Raw genomic sequence first — 12,648 nt, 5'->3', positions numbered from 1 at the left:
AGCTCTCACTTGTAGGTCCTCACTGACGAATACTTCGGAGCGGAGGACACGGTTCAAGTCAGCAACGTTGCAAAGGCTGAAGCGTGGGCGTACGTGTTGTTTATCTGTGAGAAAAAGCATCTGAGAAGACGAGCATGGTCAGAATAGTGATAAACATCAAGACAAGGAGTAATAATGTGCAATAAAAATTAAAGGCGGTAAAGGCAACGGGATTGAATCATGGGTTAAGAAATCTAACTCCTAAGGAGTCACACCTGGCTCTCCCCATTCGACTGGGCAGTGAGGACCGTCATACCAGTTTCCTGAGGCGATGAGATAGTCGTCCTTCATGTCTTTGTTGGATTTAGGAAGACAGGAAATCAGCCTAACTATGCTAGACCGGGATTTAATGTAATATCCTACATTTTTAAATTTATGGCACTCATACATATAGACAACGTCGTGCCATGTGAGGTTCAGACCCATTTGCTCGTTCAGAGCATCGACACAACCTAAGACTCTAAACGTGTTTGGTGTGCATTGGTCTAGGTATAACCTATGGTTGCGAAGGTATTCACTGGTCACGTTTTTCATGGAGAGAGTCATCCCACCTTCTATGAAGGCGATCATGGGAATGAGGACTTCTCCCTCTCTTCTAGCGTTACCTACGGCTTCTACTGGACAATATCTTAGACCTACGTCATTGAGAATTTGGTATTTGGCCCTAAAACCCTCCATACTGGCGTCAGTATCTACTAAACACTTAAATCTGCCCATTTGGGAGAAGCAAAAATGAGAGTCTAAAGAAGAAAAGAGGTTTAGATGGTGGCCGAGCACAGAAGCCGAGAAGGAATGAGTAAAGAAAGTAAGAACTTACGAGAGTTGGTTATGCGATTCTTCACAAGCTTCTGGAGAGAAAAGGTAATTATTGACACTTAGACACGATTGATTTCTGAAGAAATGAATGAGGGCGCGGATTTCCAGGCGTTTTTTACGTACGAGAGGCGGCCTTGAAATTAAAATTGTCCCGCTCAAATTTTTAGAGCTAATCTGAGCTGTTGGATGCACATCCCACCGTCGAACGTGGGGAACAGGATGTAACTTGCAGCCATAAATGCGCGCATTCCGGGTTTCGAAGCGTCAGAGGCGTTTTCAGGGAACGAAAGGACCCATACACGTGTGGCGGTTTGCAAAGCATGTGGAAGGTATGCTGGTCGGTTCAAAACTCTATTTCTCTCCTCGGATGGGAGGGAAAAATAAAGTTTTGAGGGGCTATTGTGGGTGGTAACAGCTATTGAATAAACGTTTGGGTTTTGGGCCTAATTGGTTGGTACCAGTCTATTTTGATCAGGGCCTCTAGGCCCACAAGCCAATCTACATTGTAGTTGTCCGAGGAGGAGTGTCTCCTCGGACAGGTCCAGCAATGACCCTGGGACTTGCTAAATGGGTTAGAGGCAGAATACTGAAAGAACTAATGGGTAAAAAGGTGATCCAAGCACCCTTTAGAAGTAAGGATGTGTGAGAGAAATATCGGAGGAAAAGGCTGCCACCACCACATTAAAAACTCTACATCTACCTCCTTGGCCGCATTAATGGGAAATGACCTCTGAGCAGTAGAATTCAACATTTCTGCTATTATTTGAAGACTTCAAGAAGGTGGTGGATGAGACAAGTATCCAAGGGAAAGATTTGTATGACACGTGGATGAACCAGTGAAGAGGAAGAAGTATATAAGGAAATGAGAGAGGAAAGAGAGAGGGATCTGCACTTTCTGCTGAGAAAAATAGGAATTAAGAATTGTAAACTTTGGCATAGAGAGAGAATATTTATACAAATCGTCCTCGGCTTACATCCGAAGAGGTCTCTTTGTCATATTCATTTACCGTTTGCATAGATTATGGCACTATAGTCTGTTAATCAAACTTCCAACATCCCGAACCTAGGTTTCAAATCCATACTCTACAAATTTTATTGTATAAGGTTCATTGGGCCTGAGCTCAACACTTGTTTTTGGGTCTGAGTACAATTGTGCACTTACAAAAATGATAATGATAATGTTAACAAAGTGGAGTCCTTTTAGTATCTAAATCACAATAAAATAATATATTTTTGTTGGAGATAAAACAACCTTTTTTTTTACAAATTAAACCATAATCCAAGACTTTCAAAAAAAAAAAAAAAAAAGATAAGGTAAGATAATGATATAATAAAAGAAAAGAAAAATAAAAAAATATAAGAAAAGATAAGATAATAAAAACTTTACTTACCTGAGGGAAACAACCTTCAACCCTGAGCGTTATGATGGCAAGGCATTAAGCTTGGTGGGAAAAAAAAAAAAAAAAAAAAAAAAACCCTGTACATATAATAGAACCTGTTCAATGTGGCCCAAAAAAAAAAAAAGTGAGATCAGAGAGAGAGAGAGAGGGCATTTTGATATAAGAAAAAACTTACCTCAAATCTATGTTGTTGTTGTCGTTTGAAAACACAGAATTGAGAGAATTGCATAACTAAAGAAAAAGCAATTTGAGTTTGAAAACTAACGTAAGTGTACTGGAAGTGTGCTTCTATTTTGTAGATAGTATTTTACATGGAAGTTAAAGAACCATTTTTACCAAGTTTTGCCCCTACTTAAACATAGGTTGTAGGGGTATTTTAGACAAAAAAAAAATTCATTTACCAAACTATCCTTTAGTTTTGTCTATACTAAAACCTAGGAGTGTAAGGGTATTTTGGAACCAAAAAAAATCCACTCCAAACAGGTGCAGCCGCTTAAATAGTAGTATAGATTCAGAAAATTAGTTATTGCTTTTTTTACTGTCAAAAATACCCCTAAATTAATTAACCAACAACTTAAAAACGGGATTAAAATAGTAAATTGACAAAAGAAAGTTAGTTATTACTTTTTTTACAGTAAAAAATACCCCTACCTAAAACTTTAAAATGGGGTTAAAATAGTAAATTGACAAAAATAATATATTCCTACTTCTACGTTGAAGTGCCTTCTTACTTCTAATAAATTCCTACTCCTACTCAATAACTTAAAAAACTCCCCACGTATTTATCATCTCCACATTTTCTGAATAGAATTTCTCATAAAAAAGAAACGTGTACAATAAAACTTCCCCACTTTTCTTCTAAGAAAAAGAACTTCCCACTACTCACAATTAAAAGAAAATAACTACCCCTCCAATACAATAAGGAAAAACTTTCCCACGTTAAAAAAAAAAATGTCAAACTAAACTAGCCCATGTTTCTTTTTTAAACTATTATATTATCATTTTTTTGGATTTATTACATTATCAGTTTTTTTTTATAACTATTACATCATCAATTGGATTTAGATAAACACGCAAAAGCTTCTAATTGAAAAATGAATCTTATTCTCTTTGAAAAAAAAATCCTATTTATTTTTTCAAATTGTGATGAAAGAAAAATTATAATACTAAATCAAAAAAAAAAAAAAAGCCTCCTACTTTCACGTTGATTTAAATTCCTATATCTAGGGCTGTCCACGGGTCGGGTTGGGTCGGTTTTGGACCTAACCCGGACTCGACCCGCCGGCGTCGGGTGGAGGGGCGGAGGAACCCGTAACCGACCGCCGGAAAAATCGATTGAGTCGGTTTTGGGTGCGGGTGATCGTCGGTCGGGCCGGGCGGGCCAGGCGGGTCGCCGGAATAAAGAAAGGATCGAAATCTGGAAAAAAAGCGTCGCCGGAATATGAAAAAACTCACCGGATTCTGCATTTTCTCGCCGAATTGTACATGTTTTTGCTGAAAATTGCTGGGCTTTGGCCGGATTTCCTCGAATCGAAGCTTGATCTCATTAGATCTCCTCTATTCGAAGCTTGTTATCGCTGGATCTCCTTAAATCTAAGCTCGATCTTACCAAATACAGTCGAGTTCTCTTTAGATCTCCTCGAATCTAAGCTTTATATTGCCGGAGTTGGCCGGATTTAAGCATATTTGAGTGAGGATTTGAGTAAAGAAATGCCAAACGTCGCCGGATCGGAGCTAAGAAACCCAAATGTCGCCGGATTTCAGCTTCTTTTTGAGGTTTTGTCGGCGGGTTGGGTAGATCGGGTTCTTGAGGACGAAACCCGTCACTCGACCCGCCGGGGTCGGGTTCTGAAGACTGGGACCCGTCACCGACCTGTCGGAGGTGTCGGTCCGGCCGTGACGGGTAGGTTTCGGTCGGGCTGATCTGGTCCGGCGGGTCGTCGGGTACTCTGGACAGCCCTACCTATATCTGCTCACCAACTCCCTACAAAATAGGATTACTCTTTTATTAGTTTTAAAACTCCTCCAATCTACAAAATTCACCCCATATATTCATCACACTCTTAAATTTTTTTTTTTTTTTTTTTTTTGTGATTGAAAAAAGTAGAAATTCCAAATTATAATATATGCAAATTATTAATTTTTACTTAAAAAATAGAAGAGCCTCTGAGCACGCGCATGAGCGCGTGCTCAGAGGCTAGTATTATTTGTTAGGATATATTTCCTCAAATTAAGGGATACTATTTAACAACCGCCGTTTCATTTAGATAAGACTTTATTATTTAAATTTCAACAGATTTAAATTCTATTCAAACTAAAATTCTATTATAAAAATTTTTAAACTTAAGCGCTCACTAGGGAGGAGAGAAAGAAATGGAATAGAAATGAATGAAAAAAATAATTTTAAAATATTTTCCAGTTCCCTTATTTGAGAGTTTTAATGCAAGAAATGGAAAGTTCATTATTTTGTTTAAGAGTTTAAGTGGGAGGGAATGGAATATGTAGGGGAAATACACCTTCCTCTGTATGTCCTCAAAATCTCAATTTTTTATTCCCTCCAAAATTTGGAGTAATTGGACAAAATTGAATTAAATTTAATGAATTTTTTAATAAAGCTCCAAAAATACCCCTATATATTTAATCGTTTGTTTTAAAATAAGAGTTTAATAATAATATTGTCATAAAATAATTTCGTTCATTTCCCTCTATATTATTCCTAAACAATGTTACTTATCTTCCATTCATTTATTTTAAAACATTTAAACAATGTTACTTACTTTCATTTCATTCTAATATTTTTCATTCATTTCCCTTATTTAAATATATTTCACTTCATTCTATTCCAATCCTTTATAATCATTCTATTTCATTCCCTTATGAACTCCCAAATGAAGATCCCAAACAACAACCTACGTTTTCTTTCTAAAAAATAAAAAAAAGTTTTGACTTCTACTCCAACTAAAAGTCTATTATCAATATGAGTAATGCTAGCGATACAAACTATTTTACAAAAAAATTTATAAACTATTAATGTGGTGAGTAATTATTGGTAAATAAAAAAATGATGTTAATGGCGGGGCTAGATAAAAACCATTAAGAAGTTAGACACATCAACAGTTTATAATATTGTAAAATAGTTTGTGATTGTAGCATTACTCTATCAATATTTTTAGAACAACTAATTAGTAAATTAATTTTATACATTTAAACTTCAACAAATTTAAATTCTATTTAAACTAAAAGTCTATTATAAAAAATTCTAAATTTAAATCCCAGACAACAACTCACGTTTTCTTAAAAAAAAAAAAAAAAACTCTTGACTTCTACTACAACTAAAAGTCTATTATTAACATTTTAAGAACAACCAATTAGTAAATTAGTTTTATATTATTTGTTATGGTATATTTCCTCAAATTAAGGTATAACATTTAACAACTATTTGATTTAAATAAAACTAAATGTCTATCATCAAATTTTTCTAAAATTAAATTTCACACAACTCACTTTTTTTTTCCTCAAGTTGCATTTTTATTAAATTCTTATTTTATTAAGATATTAAGCTACAAGACTCTTGACTAAGAAATAAGATTTAAAAATAATTTAATTTTTAGATAAAACTATATCATCTAAGTCATCCCTAAAATTTCTTCTAAAAAAAAAAGTCATCCCTATAATTAAATCCCACACAATACACTCCATGTTGTTGTATTTTTTTCACTTTTTTTTCCCAATATGCAACTTACGCATATATTTTAATTTAATAAATCCATTTTACTTACTATTCTTTGCTTCTGAATTTACGTGCAGGATATTATGCTAAAGAAAGTTTACTATAAAGAAACAAAACAATAAACACACATTTAAGTTCTGGGATCTCTTACCAACGGTCTTGTAGCTGAATTGACATTTCCCCATGTACAAAGTGTTTGGGGGGCTAAGGGAAAATGATTCGAGCTGCGAGGTTAGCAGCTTGTTATGATTATTTCTAAAAATAAAATAAAATAAGTTATTGGTTCTCTTATGTAAGTTTTAATTTAAGTTTACTAATGTCCACTATTTATAATCTCAGTTTACAATTACAAAAGGGCCTAACCTTTTTAAGTAAACACTATTATAAACCCAGTTTAAAACACTAGTATTATTATTTTCGTGTGTGTTCTAATAAGTATTACTATTTATTAAAAAAAGTTTTAAGTTTTTTACTCTCACTAATTAGTAAATTAATTTTATTTATGATATATCTTCAAATTAGGGGATAATATTTAATAACTGTCTAATTTAGGTAAAACTTTTATTATTTAAATTGCAACAAATTTAAATCATATTCAAACTAAAAATCTATTATAAAATCCACTATAAAAAAGTCTATTATAGAAAATTTTAAACTCCCAAACAACAACCCATGAAGAAAAAAAAAAATGCTTTGACTTCTACTCCCAGAGTGTAACTTGAACCAACTATAAAAATAAATAAAGACTAATAATATATGAATCATACTAACTGGTACTTTTAGGGTAATAGTTAACCATCTATTTTAAGAAATTTTGACATAACTTTTATAGAAAATGGAAAAATTTATCAAAATATTAATTACTTTTTCTTTTTGATTTTTCATAAAAACTTTCTTTAAATGGATTGGTAAGCATTACCTTAAGAGTATTCATGAGCATATACACATTTCTTTTTTTCTTGAATTAATAATATATTTACTTTTCCATTGAAATGAATGGTACAATATAATGGCACCATGTGCACTGTTCACATGGCATTTCTCACTATTACTTAGAAAATAAGAGCATCCACATCAGTGGATGGATAAATGGGTATAAATGTGTAAAATGAGAAAAATCATTAATTTTACACATTTTAAACAAAAAAGCCCCTACATCAATCCCTCTAAACTCATTTAAACTCATCTATATCATCCACAATGCTACAGTACCGTGTAAATTTACACGGGTACTGTAGCAAGTGTATATGTTTTTTTTATTGTTTTTTCTCTCTCCTCCCAACTGACTCTCTGTCTCTCTGTCTCTCTCTCTCTCTCTCTCTCTCTCTCTCAGACACAGCACCTCTCTCATTCTCTCATCTCATCCATTTTTTTCCTCTAGCCGCCGATCGTCCTCGCCGCCGATAAGAGCAAGGTCGAGCAAGCCGAGTCGCCAGACGGCCATCGCGAGGAGGGGGCGGTGTTGCGAGGCGTCGATCTTGCTCCGATTCGTTGGTTTTTTTTTTTTTTTTTTTTGGTGTGGGTGAGGCTCGACAGATCGGTGGGTTTGGCTCGACGGATCGGTGGGTTTGTTGAAGGGTGGCTGATCGGTGGGCGACGAATGGGTTTGGGTGTGGGTTTGGCTCGACGGATTGGTGGGTTTGGTGGGTTTTTTGATTGGGTTTTTTTTTTTTCTGGTTTTCTTTGGATTCCGGTGTGATTGGAGGCCGGAGGCGTCGACGGTGGCTGTGCCGGGTTGTGTTGGATTTTTTTGATTGGGTTTTTTTTTTGTTAACTGGTTTTCTTTGGATTTCGGTGGCTGTGCCGGTGGCTGTGAGAGAGATGAAGGTGGGAAGGAAATAAATATTTTATTTGAGCAAACGTGTATAATAGACAACTGATGTGAGGGGTTTGTAAAAGAGGGTGTGTAAAATAAAAAAAGTAGGTTTTTTAGTGTAAAATAGAAGAAAATTTTGCATAAGCTGATGCAAATGCTCTAAGTAAGAATGGGCTATTACACGAATAAATTAAACACTTGTTCAAGAAGATCAAAGGTTGACGGCTATCAGTGATGGGACCTTTTAGGTTGGGAACTACAATATCTGTAAAGGGCTTAGAGACACTCTTCTATGCTTCTTCCTCTGTGTATGTATTATCTTATATAACTCTCATAAACGCAGGGATTCCCTGCTTTCTCTAGCTAGATATATATTCAGTTCATTCTAATAAAAGAATATTGTGTGATGAACCATAACATTTCCTTTTGAGGCCTGTAATATATTGATCCATGTATGAACTCCTATTGCTTTACCTATCTTCCTCTTCCATAGTACTTCCGACAGAGAGTTTAGAGAGAAAGAAGATGCAAGCCGAAGAAATAAACACAGCCCCGGCAAAACATGCAAGATCCAACCCCGTAACCACGGGTACACTCTTTAGCTTGTCCAACACTCCCACTTGAAGTATCATCATCACAGCATGGCCGATTTTCGATTTGGCTTGAGAAACTGATTGCATCCCAATCCATGTTGGTATTGACTGAAATAAGATACAGAAATCATGTAATTAATTGAAGTCACAAACACATTGACTAAGGACATATAATTATGTTCATAAAATATATATATATATATTACTTTGAAATTGTTCTGACAAGTTTACCTTCAAATAGAAGAGTCCAAAGAAGTTTGATCCCGAAAGCCCTGACCCCTTTTCTTTCATTGTCTTTGTTCCAACAAACATGACGTACAAGCCCATCCCGAATATAAGCATGGCGGTTCCTACTAGGAACATGTCTGCAAGAATGATGAACTGATAAACATATTGCTCAACAATATATAGAACCGCATAGAACAAGTAAATATGAAATATTTGTGTGTGTTTTTTTTCTTTTTTTTTTTTGGTCTAATTCAAACTACAAAATGGATTCCTTTAAAATAGTGTCATTTTTCAACATGTACCAAACGGATTTGATTATGCATATGTGTAATATTGAGAGAGATACCTATGGCTTCAATAAGTAGCTGCATCACATGTCCTTGATCAGACTTATGTGACAACGTATGGAAGTATTGGAGATATGCCTCTAGTATGGTAAAACAACCCTGCATGCAATTTATAATGTCTTTGTCATTATTGGAAACAAAAATACGTATAAAAGAAAGAAAACAAAGTCATAGTCCTAAACTTTTGCTGGAAAAAAGAAATAAGCCGTTACCTCAAGGAAACACAACCCTGAACCAAGTAAAGTTCCCGCAACAGCAAATAATGTAAAGAATCGACAATCAATTATAGCCTGCGCATTAACCCAAAATAAAGAAGGAAAAAAAATTAGGACTTAAATGTTTTGTGAAATATACAAGCTAAATATTCTGTTAATGAAAAACAAGCAGTCCTCGGAAATTTCAATTATCACCTAACTTATCCATGAATTTTTTATGACCCCATGGTTAAGCTTGATACTTCATCATGAATAAGTAACCCACAAATGAAAATTACAAAACAGGTACATGAGTATGACTTTAGACTTCAGATGCAATTTTTCACTAACTGATTATTTGCTGAAAGTTGATTTTTTTTTTTTCTTTCAATAATTATATATCTAAACCTCAAATATTTTAATTGTAAACACTAAAAAATATCAGTTGAACTATCAAATTCATGGTTAAAATAAGTAAGATTTTAAAAAGTTATATAGAAGCAAATTTAAATATCTAAAAGATTAGCTAGATGATTGGAAAGAAAAAGTGGCCTACCCTTTCAATGAACATTTGCAAGTGAAATTTCCGTGGCCTTTGTTTCGCAGCAATCCTTAATAGAATCATCGTAGCCTTGCTAATATTTGCCACCAAAGAAGCCAAATCCAAAAGTCCCCGATTGACTTGAGGTTGTGCCGTAATCAAGCTCTTCGAAAAAGCCACTGTGGCTTTCACGGCCACCATTGGTTTCCTCCTGCAATTCTCAGAAACTCTCTTATCTCCATCAAAACCCGCCTTGTTTAGACACCTCACAGAGAAAGAAGAGGAAGAAGAAGAAGAAGTAGAAGAAGGAAGACCAAGACCCAATGGCCTAGTCGTACGTAACAATCTAGTGGTTGCCATTAATTGTTCTTTGTTGGTGTAGTATATTAGTTGTAATGTTACTACTTTGGAGTTTCAAGGTGTTTGGTTGGTCATGTAGGCTTGGTTGATTTATACCATGCAATGTAGAAGGTAGAAAACAAACAAGACTATAGTACAAAGAAGATTCGCGGCATATATATTAGCTGGGATTGTCGGGACATGGGGGGCCTTTTCCTTGCGACTTTCGCATTTTCTTGGAGATGTGGGTTTTAGGTTTCGAATCAAAGACATTTCCGAGTGTTTTGATTTGAACCAACCAAAATCAAAACCAAACTCTCATGGTTCTCAACTCTCAACTCACGTGACGTTTTTTACGTCCGTGTGGGTCCGTTTTGCTTGTGAGCCGCACACGTCTCTATCGGGGAACTTCTACCGAGAGTTATTCTCCACCGTCTGCTTGAGAAAATTTGAAGGTCAAACAAAGTATATTGGAATATTTGAGAATTGTGACTTTAACGTAAAGAAGTGAAGCTAGGGCGTTCGTCATCAGCGAGAGACAAGAGTGGAAGCTTATTGGCCAATAGCCAAGCCAACCCACGTGTGTACGAAATACGAGTTAGGAACAGTATTGGGTTCTCGATTGTCAGCAATTGGAACCGTTTATTAACCTTGAGCTCCCGACTTAGGCACATGTCTCCTTGTAGAATTTGAACTGGTTGGTTCTTAGCACCTACAATGCGCAGCCCAACGTCTAAAACGTTCGTAACGTGGCAAAAGCTTGCACCGCGGAAATTACTAGGAGCAGGTGCAGGTTAGTCAAATACAGATTACTATTTTCATTTTTCATCCCCGAATATCACGATGAAAAATATAATACAATAATCAATTTTAAATTTTTATATAAATTATTGATGTGGTGAGTAATTATTAGTAAATTAAAAAAACAATATTAATTGTGACAAGTAAAAATTTACAACATCAATAATTTTTTACTATTGTGGGGGTAAAAGCTATTGAATAAATGTTTGAGCTTTGGGCCTGATCGGTTAGTACCAGTCTGTTTTGATCAGGGCATCTAGGCCCATAAGTCAATCCGTACTGTAGTAGTCCGAGGAGTTGTCCGAGGAGGAGTGTCTCCTCGGACAGGTCCAGCAATGACCCTGAGACTTGCTAAATGGGTTAGAGGCAGAACTCTGGAAGAACTGGTGGGTAAGAGGGTGATCCAAGCACCCTTTAGAAGCAGAGACATGTGAGAAATATCTAAGGAAAAAGTTGCTATCACTACATTAAAGGCACTGCATCTACCTCCATGGCCGCATTAATGGGAAAATGACCTCTGAACTGTAGGATTCAGCCTCCCTGCTATTATTTGAAGACTTCAAGAAGGTGGTGGATGGGACAAGTATCCAATGAGAAGATTTGTATGACACGTGGATGAACCAGTGAAGAAGAAGTATATAAGGAAACGAGAGAGGAAAGAGAAGGGGGATCTGCACTTTCTGCTGAGAGAAAATAAAAACTAAGAATCGTAAACGTTGGCATAGAAAGAGAATTTTTATACAAATCGTCCTCGGCTTACGTCCGAGGAGGTCTCTTTGTCATATTCGTTTACCATTTGCATAAATTGTGGCACTTTAGTCTGTTAGTCAAACTTCCAACTTCCCGAACCTAGATTTCAAATCCATATTCTACAAATTTTATTGTATAAGGCTCATTGGGCCAGTGCCCAACACTTGTTTTTGGGTCTGGGTACAATTGTGCACTTACAATTGGCGCCGCCTGTGGGAAATCTAGCGTTGAAGGAATTGGAACATCATGGCAGGCTTGGGTTCGCATCATGTAGAATCTCAGGATCACAGCCCGAAGATCTTTTTTAGCGTCTTAAGCGCCGGAGGAATTGAGAGGGAAGTGTTCATACCGTATATCCTAGCGCGAGTCATACGTGCGGCAGAGGCAATGCCACCCATGAGGATGATGCCAAGGTCATGCAGAGGGAGATTGACCACCTCAAGAAGAAGCTGCGCCGTGTCAGACGAAGGCGGGCTTCACCCCCATCCAATCCTTCTTCAGGGAAATCTCGGGGAAGCAGTTACAGTTCAAGGTCCAGGACTCCCCCTAGCGAAACCTTCTCTCGCGAAGAGGATGACCTACCAAGTCGTAAGCATAGGAAGCTTCCCTCCAGGGGCTTGGGGACCGATGCTATGAGCCGAGCGTTACACCAACTCTCCAAATCGCCCTTCTCACGCAGGATTGAGAATCGAAGGCTCCCTAGGCGGTTCACCCAGCCCACCTTCACCATTTATAATGGCCGAACAGACCCGGTGGAACATGTGAGCCACTTTAATCAGAGGATGGCGGTGCATTCTCATAACGAGACCTTGATGTGCAAAGTCTTTCCTTCTAGCCTGAGACCTGTTGCTATGAGATGGTTCAATGGGCTGAAGTCGGGGTCTGTCAGTTCGTTCAGGGAACTTACTAGGGCATTCGCGTCTCAGTTCATTACATGCAGCAAAGTGCCTCAACCGTTGGACTCGCTATTATCTATGGCCATGAAGGAGGGTGAGACATTGAAAGCATACTATGACAGGTATTGGGAGATGTTTAATGAGATAAATGGAGATTT

General features: G+C 36.7%; 1 protein-coding gene across 1 annotated transcript; it reads right to left on the bottom strand.

Annotated features, from left to right (window-relative positions):
• Positions 1–7,956: 7,956 nt before the first annotated feature.
• LOC142622698 (uncharacterized) lies at positions 7,957–10,187 on the bottom strand. Its single transcript, XM_075796225.1, has 5 exons — positions 9,720–10,187; positions 9,182–9,259; positions 8,969–9,068; positions 8,626–8,759; positions 7,957–8,502 (listed from the first exon to the last, which is right to left on the bottom strand). The coding sequence occupies exons 1-5, from the start codon at positions 10,062–10,064 to the stop codon at positions 8,272–8,274; spliced, it is 888 nt and encodes a 295-aa protein (XP_075652340.1). The 5' UTR covers positions 10,065–10,187; the 3' UTR covers positions 7,957–8,271.
• Between the last annotated feature and the right edge of the window lie 2,461 nt (positions 10,188–12,648).

Source organism: Castanea sativa, chromosome 1 (assembly GCF_040712315.1).
Source record: "Castanea sativa cultivar Marrone di Chiusa Pesio chromosome 1, ASM4071231v1".
Taxonomy (NCBI): Eukaryota; Viridiplantae; Streptophyta; class Magnoliopsida; order Fagales; family Fagaceae; genus Castanea; species Castanea sativa.
This window is presented reverse-complemented; position numbering and strand designations above follow the sequence as displayed.

Coding starts and splice junctions, on each gene's coding strand:
- LOC142622698 (XM_075796225.1), bottom strand. CDS start 10,064: ATGGCAACCACTAGATTGTTACGTACGACTAGGCCATTGGGTCTTGGT. Junction 8,760..8,968: donor GCTACTTATTGAAGCCATAG/GTATCTCTCTCA, acceptor TCATTCTTGCAG/ACATGTTCCTAGTAGGAACC. Junction 8,503..8,625: donor TTGGACTCTTCTATTTGAAG/GTAAACTTGTCA, acceptor ATCTTATTTCAG/TCAATACCAACATGGATTGG.